Source organism: Phaenicophaeus curvirostris, chromosome 1 (assembly GCF_032191515.1).
Source record: "Phaenicophaeus curvirostris isolate KB17595 chromosome 1, BPBGC_Pcur_1.0, whole genome shotgun sequence".
Taxonomy (NCBI): Eukaryota; Metazoa; Chordata; class Aves; order Cuculiformes; family Cuculidae; genus Phaenicophaeus; species Phaenicophaeus curvirostris.
In genome coordinates, this window is record NC_091392.1 from 193,450,879 (window position 1) to 193,472,969 (window position 22,091).

At 40.2% G+C, this 22,091-nt stretch overlaps 2 protein-coding genes across 3 annotated transcripts in view; one reads left to right on the top strand and one right to left on the bottom strand.

Moving 5' to 3' along the window:
• ARHGEF17 (Rho guanine nucleotide exchange factor 17) overlaps window positions 1-22,091 on the top strand; it is a 297,301-nt gene that overhangs the window by 148,315 nt on the left and 126,895 nt on the right. The window lies entirely within an intron of this gene.
• FCHSD2 (FCH and double SH3 domains 2) overlaps window positions 1-22,091 on the bottom strand; it is a 164,163-nt gene that overhangs the window by 128,521 nt on the left and 13,551 nt on the right. For both annotated transcript variants that reach the window (XM_069883336.1, XM_069883335.1), the window contains exon 3: window positions 134-179. In XM_069883336.1, coding sequence (XP_069739437.1) covers window positions 134-179 — 46 coding nt within the window. The remainder of the gene's footprint in view (window positions 1-133; window positions 180-22,091) is intronic.

Here is a 22,091-nt window from a genome sequence, read left to right on the forward strand (position 1 = left end):
GAATTCCTACAGGTACTTTCATACTAAGCAACTTACAGAAAGGATGAACAAAAAGCATATGTGGAAAATTTGCTAATGAATAAATTACCTCCAGAGAACAATGCCACAGACATGAAAATTATCGCAGACTTACCTGTGCATACTCTCTCTCAATTGCAGCTCTTTTCTGACTGAATGCTCTGAAAGAGGAAAAAAAATCATCAATACATACAGCAAATTACTATAAATTCAATAATTAATTTTAAAGGATTTTTTGCTAGACAGTCTTCATCGTTAAATAAGCAACAAAAAAGGGAGATTGTTTGACAACTGTACGTCAGTAGCCTAGCAACCGGCACATGTGGACTTCACATATGCAGTGTTCTAATTTCCAAGTTTTATTGGACGAAGTCAGTTCCCAGGACTACCAGTGTAAATACGGTTTACTTCATTAAAGGCTCATCAGCTTTCCACTGGTATAGCCCAGGGAAGAACAGAACACAATTTGGCTTTATGCATCTAGACAGACTTACTTATTCTCTTTTTTTTTTTTTTTAAAAAAAAACGAAAGTCACATTTTCTCAATGGCAACGGAACACATCAGATTCACAGCCGTAGTCACAGGACTAACAGCCTCTCTTTAACCCACCTCAATATCCCAATTTACCCGTTAATGTTGCTAGATCACATCAGACCCACTTAACTCGAGTGGTGCCAATCATAGCACGTCATTCCACATTAACATCAGCGCTGTGGGGGCTCAAAACGGACCATCCCAACGCATTTTAAAACAGAAGGTTTCAACACTATCACCTTGTAACAGGAAGAAGTTTAAAATACCTAGATATGTCAAGGCTCTTAGTTCAATAGCTTAGGCTAGTCCTTCTTTAGCTCTTGAACAGTAAAAGCAGAGTCATATTCTTCAAGGTATACTACGAACTACTAAGCTTAAGTGTACACCATCAACAAAGGAAAATCTAATTGTATTTAAACTAGTTACAGAATAATTATGGTGACATGTCAATAAAAAAAATCCTCAGGAACATCCTGTAATAAGGTTAACTCAAACACAAACAAAAGGAGCTCTGAACAGGCCCTTTCTACTCCTGTCTACTGCATTTCACCCATGAAGAGCACCCACGCTCTGGCATTACAGGCTCAGTCTCTCCAACAGGATTTAAAACAAAAGTCTAAACACATTGTGATTGCTTAAAATTCTTTTCAGATGAATGACAGTCCCAAAGAGCTGGCCATATTCCAGCTCCAATGATTACATCCCATCTTCCTCAATGCCCCCATGTAGCTCAGGTGGATACAAAAGGCTGCCAACTGCCACAGGAAACATCAACATGAAGAGGTAAAGCTATCTGAGATGCTTGTAAATTAATCTACTTTGTAAGGCATTCAAGATACTTCATCTAATATCACAAAACAATTTCTTTTAGGGTCTCCTGTTCCCAAGTCTAATACCCAGGTCAGTTTAGCAAATACCTGAAAACCACAATATCCTTCTAAAAGAACCTACTTTTAAAAGTATAATTAACTACAGAAATAACTACTAGGAAAAAAATGAAATGTGTTATCAATACTGAAAATGTAAAAGAAAACAAGTAGCTATCTTTAAAACACAAATCTCAGAAGACTTCAGGCAAAGTGTTATTTTTCAACTCTAAACTAATCTTAATTTAAAACACCTGATCAGAGATAAATATTAAGGGTACTTAGTTTACACAAAACCTGGATATGGAGCTGTATATTTCACCATGAGGGTTTTTTTTCCCCCCTACAAAACAAATCCCACTGAAACTAATGACATAATAGTAATTGTGACAAGCTGAAAGCCCAAAATATCCCTCAAAAACCTTCTGTATTACAAAGTTTACAGTAGAGAGGAAAACCAAAAGCATTCAACTGGCCCTAGTGAAGAATTACAAAATACCATGCAAATTAAAGTTACTCACAGAACCATCAGAAGTCTTGGACTTGGAAAAACTGCAAGCTCCAGCATGAAGAGAATTTATTTTACAGTAGCACCTCCATAAATTAGAAGTACTTTAGAGTAGTTTTAGATTTTGTTCTGTACCTTATATGGGATTTTACAAGAGATGGCAAGACAGCACACAATCCAATTTATACAATACTCTGATTTCGTGTTAGATCTATGTTTTTGTGAATGAAGAAAACTGTAAGTACTGTAAGATCAGCCATCTGCATTCCTCAAAGTTGTGTTCTCTGCTTTGTGACCACCTTTCCCTTGATTAGTCAAAGACAAAGCTGTTTTTAACCTCGGGACAGTTTATACAGGAATCCTTTTATGATAACCATAAGTATATTACAAAACATGACAAAATATGAGACTGAGGTAGACAAATTTCCCAGGAGAAAATTATTTTGAGCAGGAAAAAATAAGTCTGACTAATACATGCATCATAGTTTAACTTCAGAAACCTGAAAACCTTCATGTGTACATCTCGACTCTGGGTGCAAAAGCTGGGATTATTCTTGATCTTATTGTCATTCAGGATGGAATTTCAAGTTCATTCACATAAGGAAACGTTTGATTCTCTAAAGCTAATAAAATATTCTCTAACTGTTACTGAAAAGCTTTTAAGAAATTAAGTTGTGGGTCTGCAAGAAAGCAGGAACATTATTTAGGATTTCTTTAAACTAGGATGTATTAATATCTGCTATTACATCTTTTTCTCAAATTGACCATTAAGTGCAAGAAGCATCAGAACCGCACACCAAGAGAAGCGTCTTATTTTGTTTCGGGACAGTAATTCCTAAATAACATCTCTATCCTGCTAAATAATTCATGAAATATGCTTATTCCCTTCGCCCCCCCCAAAATACTTCAAAATCACTTAATGTCTTTGACAGATTATAAAGAGGGTGAGAAAGATTAAATACAAAGAATTTCAGCAATATTTTGCGTATATAACCAAGCTAAGATCAGTTTTTAATTTAAATATGATACTTGTCAGAACCCTCACACTGCAGGAAAATCCTGACTTGTCTCCCAAAAGAGCAAATAAATTAAAAAAAAAAAACCAAAAAAAACCCAAAAAACCCAAAAGCATGCTCACCATCAGGACAAGAAGCTGTCACTTACAAGAAACGCTATTTTATCACGTTCAGTGTGACCAGGCGCCTGACTTTTAAAAAGCCTGCTGCTAGGGAAGACTGCTGCAAGCCTGAAGGAAAAGTCACACTCTGGAAAGTTATTTCAGTGGTTTCAACATACATGATTGAACATCAAGAGGCAATGCCAGCCACCCACTGCATTTCCTCACATGCTGCTGCCTACAGCCCCTTCCATTGCTTAAGGCTCCATATGACTAGAACGATAATCCTGGAGGGATTATGAAGGAATGTTCTTTCCGAAGCGCAAACAGCTAGAAAAGCTCTGCAGAGAAGAGTTGCCTTCCCTTGAAATGTCAGTAATTGGCAAAGTCTGGCTGAAAACAGAGCAGTGGGGTTCGAGAACAGGCGCTCCTGTCATCAACAGGACAACAAAAACTAAATGTGGAGTTGGAAAGGATGTGCCTTTCAGACTAAAAACTAATAAGAATATCTGAAGAGGAGGAGGGTGGAGATTTTTTTCTGCTGCATAGCAGGATCTTGCCCACCTACACCATCTCCTTACATTCCTCACCAGGCTTCTGACTTGGAGCAACACACTCCAAGGTGCACCATGAGGCTCAGCTGGTCGCTTTCTCTCCTAAGAGTGGGAATTCTTTGGTCTAACCTTAACTTACAGGACTTCACATGACAAAAAAATACCTGGATGAAACGTAATGATCTGCCATATTGAAGAAACAAGACTACGTGATCTATCTTTCCCTTGGGCTCTGAGAAACAGCGGAACTGGAAGGGAGCAGGAGAAAGTAAACTACACTTACTACCATCCCCGCTTTGTCAATACTACTTCTACTAGTGCCAAACCCTCACTGTCACTGTAAATTCCCAAACAGGAATTCCAGCAACTGCTAGGTATTCAGATTACTCATGTCAATTTAATATAACAGATGCTATGAAATATTCAGGTATAATTTTAACTTTTCATCGTAAATAAGCATAACAAAGCGAACCAAAGGGTCAGTTCAGCAGAGAATGACCCTTCAAGAAGACACTTACAGATGCGCTCAACCTGGTACATGGATGCCACTTGGGCTGGAAAAGTCTAAAGTTCCCACTTTTATGAAAAATCAATACTAACAATAAAATACACATTAGTGTTACGGAAAACAATTTTATATTTGCCATAACTACCCAGTCATACAAAACTAAGGATAAAAGTCACAGCTTGTACAGTAAAAACGGCTAAACACAGCGACACCCTGAAAATGAGAAAGTGAATTACTCTCCGTAGTAGAAAGCTAATTTAACCACATCTAGAAAGCTATGCAAAAATGTAAACAGACACTTCATGTCTCCATCTCCTGAATAAAAGAAAGGACTAAATTTGCATAGCTGAATTAATTTCAAATTAAAGGCTGAGAAATTCAACAACGAGCCAAGCACAGGCCTGAGCCACATATGGAATAAGTTCTCGTGCAAGATCACAGTATGTAATGATCAAAAACCAGACGCATGAACTGGCAAATCGGTGCGACTCACCTAGCATTAGCAGTTTGTGTTAATGCTATTTTTTTGGCTATCAACATTCAGATAATAACGTGCTCAGCACTACAGAGGCTGCATTTCCCAGGTCAGCAGAACACAGAGCAAGAGAATTGACACTTTCATTGCAGTTTATCTGAAAGATGGGGGAAGGGAAACAATACACACACACACACACTGCACAGTCTTGGTAACTTTCCAAAATCTGTTTTTAATCCTTTTAATAAATACAGGCTACACTATCCCTAACAGAATCAAATTAATAAAGTCAGTATCCTTTTCTCTTTGCCTTACCAGCTAAGGATAGTCAAGAGTGAAAAGTCAGAGAGTGAAACCCATATTAAGTGATAAAGATGCAGATCAATAGAGTAGATCTGTAAAGTCCCAATACCATGAGAAAAGGATAGGAAAAAATGGTGGAAGAAAAGATGATTTTCCACTGTTTTGATTTAATGGGGTTATAATTGATATATTATTATATTATTAAATATATTATTATATTATTAAATATATTATTATATTATTAAATATATTATTATATTAAATATATTATTATATTATTAAATATATTATATTTGAGCAACAAAGCTGGTGAGGGGGCTGGAGAACAGGCCTTATGAGGAGCGGCTGAGAGAGCTGGGGTTGTTTAGCCTGGAGAAGAGGAGGCTGAGGGGTGACCTCATTGCTCTCTACAACTACCTGAAAGGACGTTGTAGAGAGGAGGGTGCTGGCCTCTTCTCCCAAGTGACAGGGGACAGGACAAGAGGGAATGGCCTCAAGCTCCGCCAGGGGAGGTTTAGGCTAGACGTTAGGAAAAAATTCTTTACAGAAAGGGTCATTGGGCACTGGAACAGGCTGCCCAGGGAGGTGGTTGAGTCACCTTCCCTGGAGGTGTTTAAGGCACGGGTGGACGAGGTGCTGAGGGATATGGTTTAGTGTTTGGTAGGAACGGTTGGACTCGGTGATCCGGTGGGTCTCTTCCAACCTGGTTATTCTGTGATTCTGTGATAAGGCAATATTGAAATTCAGTTTAAAAATTAGTTTAATGCCATCAAAAATTATTGAAGCAAATCCACTTAGGAAGTGTAGAGCACATTGCAAGTGATTTTAAACTGACCCAATCCCCCAGCACTCAAGGAAGTGAATCAGTGAATTATGAAACACCCCAAAATTTCCAGCTACTCACAAAGTAGATAAGTATTTCATGACACCTAGAACATAAACCAGCAGAAAGTTACAACTTGCAACTTCTGCTTACAGAGCACACTAGTAGCTCATTCAGTGTGCAATCATCATAGAATAGTTTGGGTTGGAAAAGACTTTAAATTAGATTATCCAGTTCCAACCTCCTGCCACGGGCAGGGACATCTCCCACTGGATCAGGTTGCTCAAAGCCTCATCCACCTTGGCCTTAAACATCTCCAGGGATGGGGCATCCATACTTCACCCACAACTCTTCCAGTGCCTCAGCATCCTCACAGTAAAGAATTTCTTCCTTATTGCTAATATGAATTTACCCCCTCTCAGCATGAAACCATCCCCCTTCATCCTATCCCTTCACTCCCTGATCAACAGACCCTCCCCAGCTTTCCTGTAGGCCCCCTTTAAGTACTGGAACGCTGCAATAAGGTCTCCCTGGAGCCTCCTCTTCTCTAGGCTAAACTACCCCAACTCTCTCAGCCTGTCCTCAGAAAGAAGGTGCTCCAGCCCTCTGATCACCTCCATGGCCCACCTTTGGACTCACTCCAACAGATCCATGTCCTATCTGCATTGAGAACTACAGAACTGAATACACTGCTTCAGGTGATGTCTCTCAAAAGTATAGTGGAGCGGCAGAATCACCTCCCTCAACCTGCTGGTCTCATTGCTTTTGATGCAGCCCAGGGTAGTTGGCTTTCTGGGTGGCAAATGCACATTGTTGACTCATGTCCAGTTTCTCATCTACCAACACACTCAAGTCCTTCTCTTTAGGGTTGCTTCCAACCCATTTTCCACCCAGCCTGTATTTGTGCTTGGGACTGCCCTGACCCAGGTGCAGGACAGGACCTTGCACTTGGCCTTGTTGAACTTCATGAGGTTCACACAGGCCCACTTCTCAAGCCCAGCAAGATCCCTCTGGATGGCATCCTGTCCCTTGTCAAGATGTCCAAACTAATACTACACTGGTTTTCTTTTTTAACATGAAAGGATATACTCACTCCAGAACTTTCCAAGTAAAATTAAAAAAACAGACAGCTCTCATTAAAAAAAAAAAAAAAAAAAAAAAGGAAGGGTACCCCCAGAAAACTCAAATGCCAATATTACGTATGAAGTAAAACTACACTGCTGGGTTTATTCAGTCTTTTCATCCCATTCAGAGAAGAGACAAACAAAAATCACTACTGAACAATCTAAATCTCACCCATGTAATACTGAATACATGCATAAACACAACTTCTTAGCAGGAAAAAACCTCCCAACCTAGCTTTGAAGAAAAAACTTGCATGGGACAAGTTAAAATACAGTGTAAGGTATCAATTCCCTGCCTCCCTTAAATGACAAACAGATCTAGAATGTCTTTTACAGTGATGAGATGTATTTATTCTAAAAAAGGGAAATAGATTCTAATACATGAGCAACAGGGAAGGAACCCCAATGGTGAACTACACGCACTTTAAATATTTATGTACAAGATGGCATTGAAATTTCCAGCCTGGCCTGTTGCTCAAGGCCAGCATGTCCCAGGGGCAGGACTTGGCACTTGCCTTATTGACCTTCACTACACTCCTGCCAGCCCATGTCACCCCATCTGTCAAGGTTGCACTGAGCACAGTCCTGACTTCAGCCTAACTATCAACTGTTCTCACCCAATTTGATACCCTTCACCAATTCGCTGAGAGCATGTTCCATTCAGGTTATTAAAAGACATTGAATAGTATTGATCCAGTATTGACCTCTGAGGGACACCCAGCTGCCAGCTGGACTTTGCGCTGCTTTCCACCACTTAGAGTTGGGAAGTCCAGCCAATTTTCCACCCACTTCATTGGTCACTTATCAGCCCATATGTCCCTGATGTGACTACAAAGGCACTAAAGGAGACTGTGTGGAAAGCCTTACTAAGGTCAACAGATCAAATAGACATTGCCGTCACCTTGCCCACATTGCCAGCTTTCCCAAAAGGCAAATAAGGTGCGCTGTGCCCTTAGTAAGTCCATGCTGGCTGCTCCCTATCACCTACTGTCCCTTTAAGAAATGGCTTCTTGGAGAAGAAACCTTGGAAATGGCTTGCAGGAAGTTTGGTCCATAACCTTCCCATGGACTAGGGTAAGGCCAAGCAGCCTACTGTTGCCCAGACCCTCCTTTGAGCCATCTTTGAAAAACGGTATGGCAATTGCATTTTTCCAGTCATCAGGAACTTCTCCTGATTGTCATGACGTTTTGAAGATGAGAGTGAGTGAACTATCTCACCACACCCTCTGTAGTCCCGATAAACTCACAGCTCTATAACTGGACACTCATTTCTAATTCTTCCTGTTTGTTTCCCAGCTGCATGGGAAGAGCCTCTTCCAGGACACTGTCCCCTAGACTCTTCTTCATTAGGTCCCATGCCTATGCCTCAGGTTATGGTAACTCTCCCTTAGCAGCGTACAGCTGCTAATGAACCTAGTTTACAGCCTTTCTCACTAGGTCTAGCTGTTGGCAAAGGCGCTTGTGCTCCCCCTTGTCAGACGGATCCCATCCCTTCTCAGCAGTCCTTGTTTCAATGAGGCTCTCATGTTTATAAGATCCAAAGCCCTGCCTGCAACATCAGCTGCACAGCCAGGTGCTGACCTGCTGGACGTGTCTACTCCTGTCCAAGCCCTTCACCTTCAGAGGAAGGACTAGGAACACACCTAAAGCCCCCCCCCACCCCCGCCCTTCACGCTTGTCCCCAAAGTCCTGCCTTCAGCCTTTACATGTTCAAGGTCATCTCTGGTAGCACCCTAGGTGCCTGCGTGGGGTAATGGTCCTCAGATGAGCTTTCATAGTTGTCCTGCACTCTCCTGGATCTAACCCCCCAGCAAACAACGCTCACCCCCTAAGATATTAAGTCAGCTCAGCACATGGATGCTTCTGTTTCCTGCAGGAGGGAATCTCCAGTGACCATCACCTGCCTCTGCTGGTACGCAGCCTGGGCACTTGCTTCCACAGCTCCTTTACTCGGTGCTCCTTTAGTCGGCACCTTATCAGAGCGTATCCCCCATAGGAGAGGGGTCACTGTTAACCCCAGCCCTAGGCAGAGGCACCACGAACACCCTGCAGCCCAAGACTTGGACAGCAGCATCCTCTGTCTGGGTGGAGATCTCTGTTGCACTGAGAGCAATTGCTGTTGCAATTGATATTCTCAACACCATCACTGCTCAATTTCAAGCAATTCCACATCTTGAGCAGAGTCTTTGGCCCACCTTGTCTTCTTGCTGTGCCATCTGCTACCTGTATTGCAGGCTAGCAGCTATACAGCCACTCTCTAAGTATCCGGTAGAGTCGCTTGACACACCCTGGTCAGTGTGCGGAAGACAAAAGATTTAATTACTCCCCTGTCAAAGAACAGCCAAAAGAAGCTGTCTGCACATGCGTCCACAAGACGACCACTGATCAAGCAGCCTGAAAACTGCTGCAACAACTGCTATGTCAAGTAGCAAAATTTGCTGCTCTGTCTAGCCAATGCTAAGAGAAACCTCTCAGGAAGCACAAGTTATGTGTGTGCAAAAGGCACGGCATACCAGAAAATCATCTTAGCACTTCAAAGGTACAACAGCTACTGTTTAATAGACCGATAGTTACATTTGTTATGGTCATATTTGAATTAAAACATAGGAATGGTTGGACTCGATGATCCGGTGGGTCTCTTCCAACCTGGTTATTCTATGATTCTACGATTCTACAAAATCAAAATGGAGGAAGGAGGAGCCAAAACATTTTCCCCTCTTGTAGGAAAACAGGATTTCTTTAGGAATGCTGACCCTCTTGTTTGGAGGTTTCATTCACTTTTTTTATCAGGATGCCTCATCCCGCTTTCTGCAGTAACATGAAAAACGTGCCATAATGAATCAATATCATACAACTGAACAAGTGCTTTTATGTGATTTGTACTCTAAGGACAAGTGTGTCACTAACAAAGGCACAACTGAATTCAAAGTACTTCAGCTAACATAAATCATCACCGTAGCTCAGTTTAGGCCAGTGGCTGGCAATAAATGCTGAGATAACATAGCACACTAGCAGCTGCATGCCTAATTAGGTACTTCAAGAACACCCATATATGCAGGGACAGACTGCATTAATATTCCCTTTCCATGTCCAGCAGAGACAAAGACAATATACCTGGAGCAATAATTAATCCACAGAAATTATTCATCATGACAAGACTCTCAAACACTGCATGTAATAGGCTCCTCTTTGTTTTTTTCTCTTTACAATAAACAGAATTACCACTACCAAAGCATTTTAAAATTCTGAGTGTCTCAAGGATAAATTATTTTACAGAAAAGCACAGAGTCCTATATTTATCTATATACAGACTTCAGAAGCCATGGCAGCAACTAGAGTGCAACAACTTAGGTTATTAAAACCAGAAATATACTTCTCACAAGAAGAGATGCCCTGTTAACTCCCTTCCACCAGGTAAGTGCATGAGTGATTCTTCAAAAAGAATAGTGTGCAACGCACCACTTCAAAGCAGCAATTTAGAACACTACATAAAATGGATGTAGAATGATCAGAAGCCATTTTCATCACAAACTACCCACAGCTTCAAATTCAGACTTTTGTAAACTGGGGAGTTCACATCATTACATAGAAGACTGGCTTTCCCTTTTCCAAGTGAAACTCCTCTGAAAACAGAAAATGCTATCGTCTTAAGGCAATGCAGCAGAATGATTTAAGGGCCCTAAAGCATATAAAAGTCACCATCAGCTTTGAGATTTGACAAGTATCTGAAAAATAACTGGAAAGCTCTCCAATCTTTTTCAGGCTTAAATAAAGTTCAAACATGGTATTGGCAGGGAAAAAGTATCAGAAGATATTGACCCTTCTTTCTCTTACCACTGAGCTAAAGGTAAGTTGAAGTGACTTCAGGACTGTTGCACTTTCTAAGTTACATCTACTGCAAAACAGAAACTCCAAACCAGTGCAGTGGCAGGGTTAAGTGCAATTACAGAGTGAGAGCTGGACTCTTAAAATGACCAAAATCACACCAACACTAGGTTTTGGATACGGCTTTGAGCTACCAGCAAAACCAGCAGTGCAGTCCTCTCTTCTCTCCTCAGCAGTGTATTATCCTGCTGCTTGAGCATATAGTTATGCAGCTGCAAAGCCATCAGGCTATCTGCTTTTCCAAATAAAGAATTGTAACTCAAAAATCCATACAGCAGTCATCGGGGTTTTGTGGCTTTTTTCAGTCTTTTCAGTGTTCCTCTTACTTAAAATACATATGAAGATCATAAACAACCAATCCAGTGATGAACATAAAGAAACATTGCATTCAACATGCCTACATACAAAAGTGTGAGCAAGTAGCATTAGTGGTGATGTACAGTTTATTTCAGCCTTCTCTAGCCATTGCATGCTTCCTGGCACAAGTACTACTTGCCTACTATGCCTGCATTTATCACTGAACAACACTAATGGTATTTTACTTACACATCAAAAAATTCACCTAGGGCAGTATGCAAACTTAATTCTACAGCAAAGCTTTTAGCATGACCAACAGTCTGCTTTTTCAAACTAAGTTTATGACAATACGTCCCTTCACTATTGCTATTGTTCTAGCATCACAAATACAGTACCTTTTTAATATCTGCTAAATCTAAAACAAAATTAAATTCTGGGTTGACATACAGCCATAAATAACACCCCAATAAAACAAAGCAAGCGTCGCGGAAAGCAGGAAAGTTTGGAGCAAGAAAGGCACAGTGCACATCCCAAGCATCACGGAATCCCACATACACCTGGTACGAATCTGACAGTTCCTCTCTTCACAGGCCAAGCTGGCTGAACCTCCAACAGCTCTGATCTGGATGTTCCATGTCTAACAAACCTGCCAGCTCTGAGAACAGGGCAAAGGAGCTTGTACATCTGCATCCAGCCAGCCAGCCATACTCAACTGTCTTTGCAAAGTAAGGACAAATTTGTTTATAATATTCTCTACTAGTCAGTAAAAAAAAAAAAAATTCTTATCCAAGCAAGCTAATGGGATATTTCCTCACAGAATCCACCAAGAAAAGGGAAGAGGTACAGAGAGACCCACAAGGAAGCAGTTCAAAGGCTCTTCAGGCAATAAGGCATGAAGTTCCCTCTTTCAGCACCAACAGGCAAGGAGAAGTTTAGCCTTAATACTTCACATGCAAAAGAATCAACTCTTTTACCACAACTCTTTCTATGGTCAGACCACCTGAAAATCATCAGCAACCAAAGATACCTCACCAGGGAGGGCACTGCTTCCAATCACTCTCTGGCTAGTTGCATTCAACTTAAACATCCCCGTATTTCAGTCAAACGACGGTTGCCTCTATAAGACTAGACTTCACGCCCTTCCTCTTGCGAAAAGGGAACTGAAGAAATTAAGAAGTTGTAAGCAAGCAGAAAATCACTTCCACTGCATTTAAGACCGTACTCTTCACTGCCACAGTGTACTTCAGCCTTCTTTTCAGCCACTCCAATAAAATAATCACCAGATGCTATGTTACAGCAAAGAACAGCTGTTATGTTTGGTTTTAAAAATAATACATTTTTGTTCAATGATTTTAACATCATTTGAAAGAATGAGATTCTCTTCCTAGAAAGGTGACTGTTTCATATGCACAGTTACCTTCCAGATTTATCTGATAATGAATAAAATTCACCACCATTTTTACCAAGAAGCAAAAGTTTGGAGCCACCAGTACATACACTTCCTATTCCATGCCTGGTTTGAACAACATCAGCACTACTACTATTGCCTTTCCTGCCGATGACTTTGTACCACTTATTAAATAATCTCTAGAATAAATTACTGTACTGTGCTGAGCATTTAATAGCATTGTTAAAACACAGTTTTGTTGCTTAGATTTTTGGGTTACCTTTATTTGTCATATCTCCACCTAAATTTGAATTTGCTGTCTCACACATTAGCAAAAGATCATCAGCCAAACCCTCCTGCATGAAGATACATATGTGCAGTTTTCCCCTCAGATCTTGTAGAAAGATGTTCATCAACATTCATATCAGAGCAATATTTCTCCAAATGATATCTTAAGCACATAAGCCTAGGTAAAGACTTTGCCTGCAAGGACAGGAGAAAAAAAAAAATATGGATTGACTACTGCAGTGTTCTCCCTAGAAGCCATCATCGGACTTTCTCCCGTTACCTCTTAAATGTCTTGCTCCTACCACTCATGTAGCACCTGTTTTACTACTCTTCATGTCCCTGACCAGCTACAGATGCAACTGATACTGTCCTTCAGCAGCCAAGCAAAGCTGTAATGCTCCTCCTTTACTGCCTACCATTCAGCTCCTTGCTCAGTCTAGTGGGGCTTCTGCTAAAATTCCTGATCTTCCCACACAATGAGGTGCTTTGCTCCTTAGCTTTCTGGAAGCCTTCCTTAGAAAAACTGGTCTAAAAACATGAATCCAGGCATGAACCCAACATGAATCCCCTTGCTGTCTGCCTCCCAAGAGATTCTGCCCAACAACCGCACAAAGAAGACAGATTCTGCTCTCATGACAGTCTGTCTCCAGGTTCTGAAGTCAATTTGTGGTCATATAAGCCCAAACTGCAACTAGTCTGGACAGCAAGTTAAAAATACCAGCTTTCCTCCCCTGGCAAGTATGGACAGTTTGCAGTTCTTATGCCACAAGCATTTTAACACTCTGTGAATGTGGCCTCCAGGCCAAGACTTTTAAAGAAGAGTATACTAATAGAGGCATAGCTGGGTAGGCAAAGTTCCTTCAGCTGTGAAAGCACACAAAGCAGAAGAACAAACTCAAACTCACCCTCGAGAGGTCACCCACAGCCTAAACTTTTGCCCAAAATGAAGCTCTATGACCCACTACGAGAAGCCAGTGACATTTCCTGCTTATGAATTGACTGGAGGTCTGCCTGAGCTCAGCAGATGTGTGAAGGACATCTTTACAACTCTTAAAGCACAAATATTTGCTATATCAAGAAATTCTTTGCTTGCTAAGCCAAGAAATTCAGCTATTCTCCCTGTAGGGCACTGTGTTTGCAGCTCATTGGCAAGTCATTCCTCACTTTTTCTACTCACCTCAGTGTACTTCACCAGTTTTCTGTCAAGTACAGAAGAAAATAAAAAGTGGACTTTTATGAAACTTGATTTTAATATACATACTTTCTGTTCTATCGCCTTTTTAGTCTTAAATCTTAAAACAGACACCTCTTCTGAATACAGTTTCCTAAGCTCCTACTGAAAGGTACTGACAATTCAAACATCCTGTAACATAACAGAGTTCTATAAATTCCTTACTATAACTCGTATCACTGTTCTCAAACAGTAATTTTCCAGAAGTAAGCAGAAGCTACGATATCCGCCCCATCCCTTTTATGGCCAATACACAGTAATCCCTTGTTGATTCAGCTATTACAGAAGATTTTACCACCCTGAGGAGTCCTACTACACCTTTCTGCTCCTATTCTACTACACAGGGGATTTGAAGTAACTCAACAACTGTGTCAAATTCCGCATCTTGATGCAGCAATTAGAAGTATGCTCATCCTGTCACTAAAACTAACCACCTTAGGCAGCTTTGCTATGATTTGTCTTTTTGTCTTTAAATATCCACTTATTCTCAACTAAGATAAGCTATATTAAAGGAAAATTCTCTCAAATGAAAATAGCGGTATGAAAGCAGAAAATACTTTGAACAGTTTGTAGAAAATCTGCTTGTAACTTAAATCAGCATACAGCAAACAACATAACAAAGGTCCTTCTCAATCAAGGTATCAAAGTTGTGTATGGTGTATTCATGCCAAAAGCAGTCTTCTGCCTTTTCTGCTGACATTCATCTGTAATTGTCTTACTACAGTTTTCACACACAATTTTCAGTATCTAGATCATCCTCTTGCCTTCCCCTCAAGCAACTCTCTGAAATGTAAGACAGATTTTTATGCATTGATCCCAGAGGAGTTAGAAAAACCTAGAGAGAGGCATAGTTAGAAATGATCTGTCTCTGCTTCATTATCACCAAGCCCCATCCTTGACATAAAGTATCTAAACATAGCTACAGCTCTTGATCAGCATTGTTCTTCTGGACACAGGAGAAGCTTGTGTCTACTTTGGACCCAGAGGTGACTAAACCAGAGAAGGCTTAACCTCCGATACATGAAACAAGTGGTAGCATGCTTACAAGCCTGAATGTCTCTCCACCTTTTTACTATGAAACAGGTCTTAGTAAATAATGGAAGTTATCTGGTTTTGTCTAGCTTCTGCAGACAGAAACCCTCCAACTGACCCCAGGCTGTCAGCTGGGTAGTGCCACCCCCATCATCACAAAATTCAAGAGATTCAGCTCTGTTACCACCTTCTGATCGCTGCATTGGCAGGTAGGTTTAAAAATACCAAAACCACATCAGTTGATCAATCTAAGCAGTACAGTTCTTTTACCCTCATTGTTCAACGGAGTAAAAACCCTCTAGCGATGCACACAGAAAAATTTCCAGGCAACATTAAACAGCAAATAATGTACTTGCCATAAATCACATTACTGTACAGTTTGGGATTAGGATGAGTTGCCACTAGCAACAGCGCCAAAAGAAAAAAATCAATACTGTCACTATATATAGAGAATTCTTGTAACCTCAAATGCAGTCAATGTTTTCAGCAATTTGTCTCACAAAAATATAAGCAGTCCAACATGCGATCAGAGAAACAGACACAAGCCAGTGCTAGAACAATAGAGTTTTCCCTCTAGTAGAATAAGAATGAAAACAAAAAGAACAATCGGAAACCTGCTGGTGAGAGTGAATATTTCATTCACCCTCTTCAAAATAAAAGCATGCTGTCTTTATAGCATTAGCATTTACAACAAATATGAAGATTGGTTTTAGAGCTTAAGTGTATTAAAAACGATCACTGGGGACCTTTTGTTTTAAATGGGAAACCAAGCAAACAATAGGGAAAGATACAATTTAGACAAAGTTTTTTTTTACCGCTTACTCAAACCTGATTCATCATATTCAAGATATTCCTTATTTAGGAAAAAAAAAAAAGCGTAATTCAGACAGTCCAACAGGAGTTTTTAGAAAACTGGAATGAGGAGTTTCTTTGATCCCCATTTGCTTAACAACTCTCTGAAGAGGCCAAGACACTTTCAGTCACTCAAGCAGCTTACTTCATTCTGGATCTGCAAATTGTTTTGTAGTCAGCAACAACCACCTTACAGTTTTTATCTTACTCACCTGTCACACTATGAACCTTGACAGCGCCACTCAGGTTTACTACGAAGCCTTTTCTCCCTTTCTTACCAATATTTTTAATACAGGCATTTCATTTTTAAATTATGCCCTTCACAAGGTTTCACTGTCACTAACATTGATGTAAGTCAAATTCTGTATTCTAACGCATTTGACAAGTAATAATAATTGTTAATTGTTATTATTCATAATAACATAATTTTTTTTCCTCGAAGCACAACTGCCCTGTCTTATAAGAATACAGTACACGTACTGTTATTTTTTAAGTCAGTACAATGTAGTAGTTCACTGAAAATATGTGCTCTAATTTTTAAAATATATCTGTAGGTATATGTCAGAGTATTCCTTATAAAGTTTTATAGCCAGAAAACAAGCTGCTACTGAAAACGATTTGTCTCTACTTTTCATCCAACGTGCAGACCTTCAGCACATTCACCATTAAAATGCTGTTCACAAGGTGTATCTGTCTGAAGGCAACATTCACACACTACTTGCACCCCCATAATTCTGCTCTACGTGCTAACCCACTTGTACCTTCACAAACAGCTGCTGTTGTTTAAGAAACAGCTGCTATTTGTTGTACATCTCTCCTAGACACTACCACCATACAACAGACAGCAAGGAATGTGCCCAGACCTCAGCCACTTCAGTGCAAAGTCTCGTAACTTTGCCAAAGAAAGTGGGTTTAAGACATCTAAGGATGGTTGTCACCCCACAAGCCAGGTGGGCCAACCTAACTGCTTACCTGCAGCTGGGTACACTACTCTGCACACAGACGTCATAACAAGAAAGCACATTCCTGCTCACCATACAGCTTCTTCTAAACAATACTGTTGACAGCTTTCCTTCCAAAGATATTTAAGCCTGCCTGTACCTCAGATGCAAGAATCAGATCCTTCAGTCACCAAGAACCGCAAAATGCATGCTTCCTCCCACCACCCTCCTCTCATTTTCCTACCAGAAGAATTTGCTACATCGCTACTACAGGTTGTGGTCCACACACTATGGAAGAATATCCCTACCACCACAAATGCCTGTTGGAAACAAGCAATGGAAAGGAACAGAGCAGTGCTCAGTTCCCTGCTACTGAGTTCATGTATGTTATCCCTGGGCCAGGCAGGACTCAGAGGAGGCAACAGGGGAGACACTGAAACAGAGTTATGCTTTCTGAATTTGGTGTTATTGTTGAAATAATGAGAAAGGGAATGGAAGCAGTTAAAAAAAAGAACCCTAGCAGCTTTGTACTAACGTCACTTGCCACAAAGTCTAGCAGAGCACTGCCTAGACCTCAACTGCCTTCAACTGTTTCTTTTCCAGTTCAGCTCATCTCCTTTTCTGGAATAGTGGCATTGCTTACCTCTACCCATTTCACCTGAGAAGGTTCCTCTCAGTACAGTCAGCCATTTCAGATTTTGCTTTGATCATTCCCTCCCCAGAGAATGAGAAGACAGAGTCCCACCCTATCCTTTTTCCAAAAAGCAGAAACTCAAGCCTACTGCCAAGCAAACACCTGGAAAAGATACTTGACAGAGGATGAGAAACCTTTTCTTCTTGCCACTGGCTTTCCCTGATCTTGATTACCACCTGTAGTAGAATCATCTGATACCAACTCCTCGGAACAGACTGGATATTAGGAAAAAATTTTTCACTGAAAGAGTGGTGAAGCACTGGAAGAGGTTGCTCAGGGAACTGGTGCAGTCACCATCCCTGGAGGTGTTCAATAAACATGTAGAGGTGGCACTTCAGGACATGGCTTAGGAGGCATGCTGGTGTTGCACTGACGGTTGGACTTGATGATCTTAGAGGTCTTTTCCAACCTTAATGATTGTATGATCCTATTCTAACCAGAAGCCCAGCAAAGGATAATCTTCCCCAAGGGCAAATGCAGCTCAGGTGCTTAACTGGGAATTAAGAATCAGCTTTTAATATAACTAAATTGGAAATTAATTTATGAAAACGGCACTACTAGGGAACAGGAGTATCATACTGTTAGATTCCTTTTCCTGAATGAAAAGCTACAGTAAAACCAGAACACAGTGGCTAACAGGTTGCCTCTATGCTGGCAGTTTACCAACACAGGTGAAGAAAAGGCAAAATACATTTAAATATATGGCTAGCTATGTCAACAAAATACATCTCAACTCACATCTAGCATAATACTAAACTAACCTAAGTTTGGAAAGAAAAAAATATTTCAGACCTTCCAACTTATAAAGCAGGGAGATTCATTTGCTGACTTGAGAGTAGAAAAGCGGATGCATCTGGATTCACAATAACATCACTTTGGCTGAAAAGATCTGGTCTTGGTTATTAACTGGACAGCATCGTTGCAGTGCACCTTCACGTGAAGGACTTGGCAGTAATCAGCTACAGCAAACAGAAAACATCAAAGCACCCCTACTAAGGAAAATGAACTTTTTGGGAAAGATCAAAGCTCCGTAATACAGGCCCAGGGTGTCTAAAAGACTACCCCAAACTCCAGAACAAAGACTACTATCTACAGACACATCCTTCTAACACAGCAGAGCTCTCCAGTAGCGGTAAATCTTGGCTGCAGGACACAGGACACGACTAGTCAGAAGTCCAAGTCTTCCCAGGAAACCAGGAATAACAACATCACCATCCTTGATTTCAAGTAAAAGAAACATACCCTCGCTCCTACTTGCACTCAAGCACATTTGTAAAGATGAAAAAGAAGAGAGCAACCTCTTACCAAAAGAAAACAGAGTGCAAACAGGAAGCATGTGCAGAAGAAAGAATTAAAGAATATTTTTATCAGGCTTCAACAACACACTAGATGATGCTTGAACTCTTTATGTATATTTTTATATTATTTCTTGAGTACCTAATGCCCAGTAACTGCTACAGAAGCAATAGACCCATAGAAGACTTAATTCCCCTGGCATCGGAGATAATCAAGTCACTTTTCTACAGCAAAAGGCAGACTGGAACACCAACTTCAACCAGTCTTTGGATACTGGCATCAAAATTCTGCAGATTTACAAATGAAAGACTTATATAATAGCAAACACCACGTTCACCTCCTCAGCAGAAAAGCCTACACTTCAAACATTTAGAAAGACTATAGTATATGGCCTTTCTTTTCCACACAACTGATTAGATCATGGTAACTAACCCAAATCTGCTTTCACAGATATTAACATAAATAAATACAGATCAACATTTTTAAGTGTGTGTGATTTGGGGAGTTTTGGGGTTTGGTTTTTTTTTTTTTGTTTGTTTTGGTTGGTTGTTTTTTTAACCTATCTCAACATAAAATACAGTGTTTAAGCTCTACATACATTTTGATCAGTTAGAAGTTTTTAGGCAGATGCTACCCCAAAGGGCTGCACACTGGTCATCACATCAGCTCAATTGCTTCTACACCTTTTACACAGCAAGCGCAGCGAAAACATCCAGACACCAAACAAGAACTAGTGCACTCCCCGAATCTGTCACTATATAGAGAGGTAGTGATTCAAAAGACTCAATGCCTCCTGGATTATGAAACTTTTGAGCTCTTCATCTCTACCTAAAACACACAGAAATGAGCTAAGCAGAAGATATGAGCTAGTCTTAGCGTAACTCCTCAAAGAAACTGCAGAAATCACTTTCATCTCTTTTCTGCTATTGTATTAGCTCCCACTTACAGACTAACAGACTTACTTATACGAAATACTTCAGTACCCCAAAATATTAATATGTTTGCTATACAGAGATCTGAGTGCCCTTTTAACTACAAAGAAAAGCCAAGATTGCTCAAAGCCCTAGAGAGGGAATCAAATCGCCAGCCCTGAATCGTTTTGTTCACAAATTGCACACACCTTTCTGTTATCCTGCTTAGGCATACCTGAAAAAAAGATCACTCCTCCTCTAAAAAAAAAAAAAAACCAACCAAAAAAGCCACACTACAGGTACTTTCTCCATTGTGTCTGGATTCTCAAAGTTTCAAAGAGATCATCTCTAGTAGATTTATTGGTTGCTTTTATACAGAAAAAGAAAAAAGAAAACACTGTCTGGTATCAAAAGGTTTTTTAATAACCTAAAGATAACTCCAGTAAACAGAATTAAATCCTCTGATATTATAAGGTATTGAAATGTACAACATTCAGCTTTTACAACCCACATTCATACACCACATTACCTTGCTACATAGATATGCTATTTCAATGCTGCTACTGCTCCAGATACACAGTCCCATTCAATACGCTCCAGGAGCACTGAAGGGAGGCAGCTTTAAAGAGCAGAGCTTTGTAGTTCTCTAGTCAAAAAACACAAACACTACAGGCCGTGTTAGCACTGAACCTAAACTAGAAGGTCCCACACCTTTTTGATTCCTTGTTATCTAGTATGGTCATACAACTTCTCTTCACAAGGAGTCACATGGGGAGGACGTGAGGCAATGGTACAGATTGCACTGGGAGAGGTTTCATCTCAATTTAAGGAAGGAATGTTTCACGGGGGGAGCAAACAATCACTGGAACAACCTCCCCAGGGATGTGGTGGAGTCCCCATTACTGGAGATTTTCATTATGTGATTGGACAGGATACTACATAATCTCATCTAGGCTCCCTTTTCCACAAAACATTGGTACCAGATGGTCTTTCGAGGTCCCTTCCAGCCTGGCTTGTTCTATGATTCTATAAACTTGTGGACTGCAGTTAGCTTGCATTTTATCAATTTAGAGAGCAAATCCAGTCAGATCTGTTCTCCAGTATTCTGTCTGGACATACTTCCAGATAGACTTACACACATTAAAGAAATACCAGTCACCTCAAAACTGGTGTGGGGAAAGGGTAGAGCTTACTCCAGTCACCAAATTATTTCCTTCAATCCAGTACAAGGAAGGACAAATTACAACCATCAGCACTCATATACCTAATAGTAAAGTAGTGCTACATGGAAATAAAGAGTGGTATAATACAAAACGGACAGTGAGAGCAATTATTGTATGTAATTTAATTTCCTCGTGTAAGTAAGTAGAAAACAGCTAGTTCTATCAAGGTAGTAGTTGTAGCACTGAACAAAGGTGTGGCAGGGTTTGAAATTCTTACTGGTTAGACACCCCAGGGAAGATACCATGGAGACACATCTATTTTTAAAGAGCACCTATGCGTTCTGGCATTGCTGGTATAGTAAATTGACTTAAGTTTATCATCTTTACCACAGGAGCTGCTGAAATAAATATATTAAAATTCAAAGGGATTTGTTACAACTCAGGTTAAAAAAAAAAAATCTTCTGATAGTCCTCTCAATTTGTTTCTCCTTCTTCTGGTAATTCAGATGGAACTGAATTCTGAAAATGATACTAGCATTCCCAGAAATGGTTTGGTTTTCCTCAACTGTACAAACATATAAATACTATAGCAGATCTAGTACAGCAAGTGTGAACACTCTACCTGTGCACTATGTCCTTCGCACAACTATGTGGACTGACAGTGTTGAGAAGAACAGGGGAAGAATGAGAAGATAACAAGGAACTCTAAAAGCAGGACCTATTTCTAATTAGGTGTTACTAGGCAGCTATATTTACTTTTCTTATTCAGTCAGTATATCACAGGGTTAATTAGAAACAATCACACAAAATCAATTAACATGAAAGGAAGCTTCACACACAACAAGTACACTAAAATAACATGCAAAACCACTGTCACCTATGCCCTTTTTCACTAGAGGCAACACAGCTGAAAATCAGTGAAGTACATCTACAGAAAAGATGGGCTAAAACCAGGCTAGGTAGACAGCGACAGTACAAAAAGCTGCTGCTAGAAATTGACTCCATAACACTGCCTATTATTGCTGTTCTGATTTCTTCTTTGGATTCACAAGCCATTCCAACCTCTCTCCTCTGCCTGGTTTTGGGGTTTTGCCTTTTAGATCAAACATTAACAGAAATTCAGCAGCCTAACATACAGTAATGTTTTCAGATAGAAATTCACAATTATGTAAAGCAATACAGCTGTTTTATTGTGCTATTCAAAGTCTGAAAAAAATTGAGTCAATTTTATTTCATTGTTTACAAAATTCAGGCCCTTATGTCTTCCATTCTCACTCTGAATT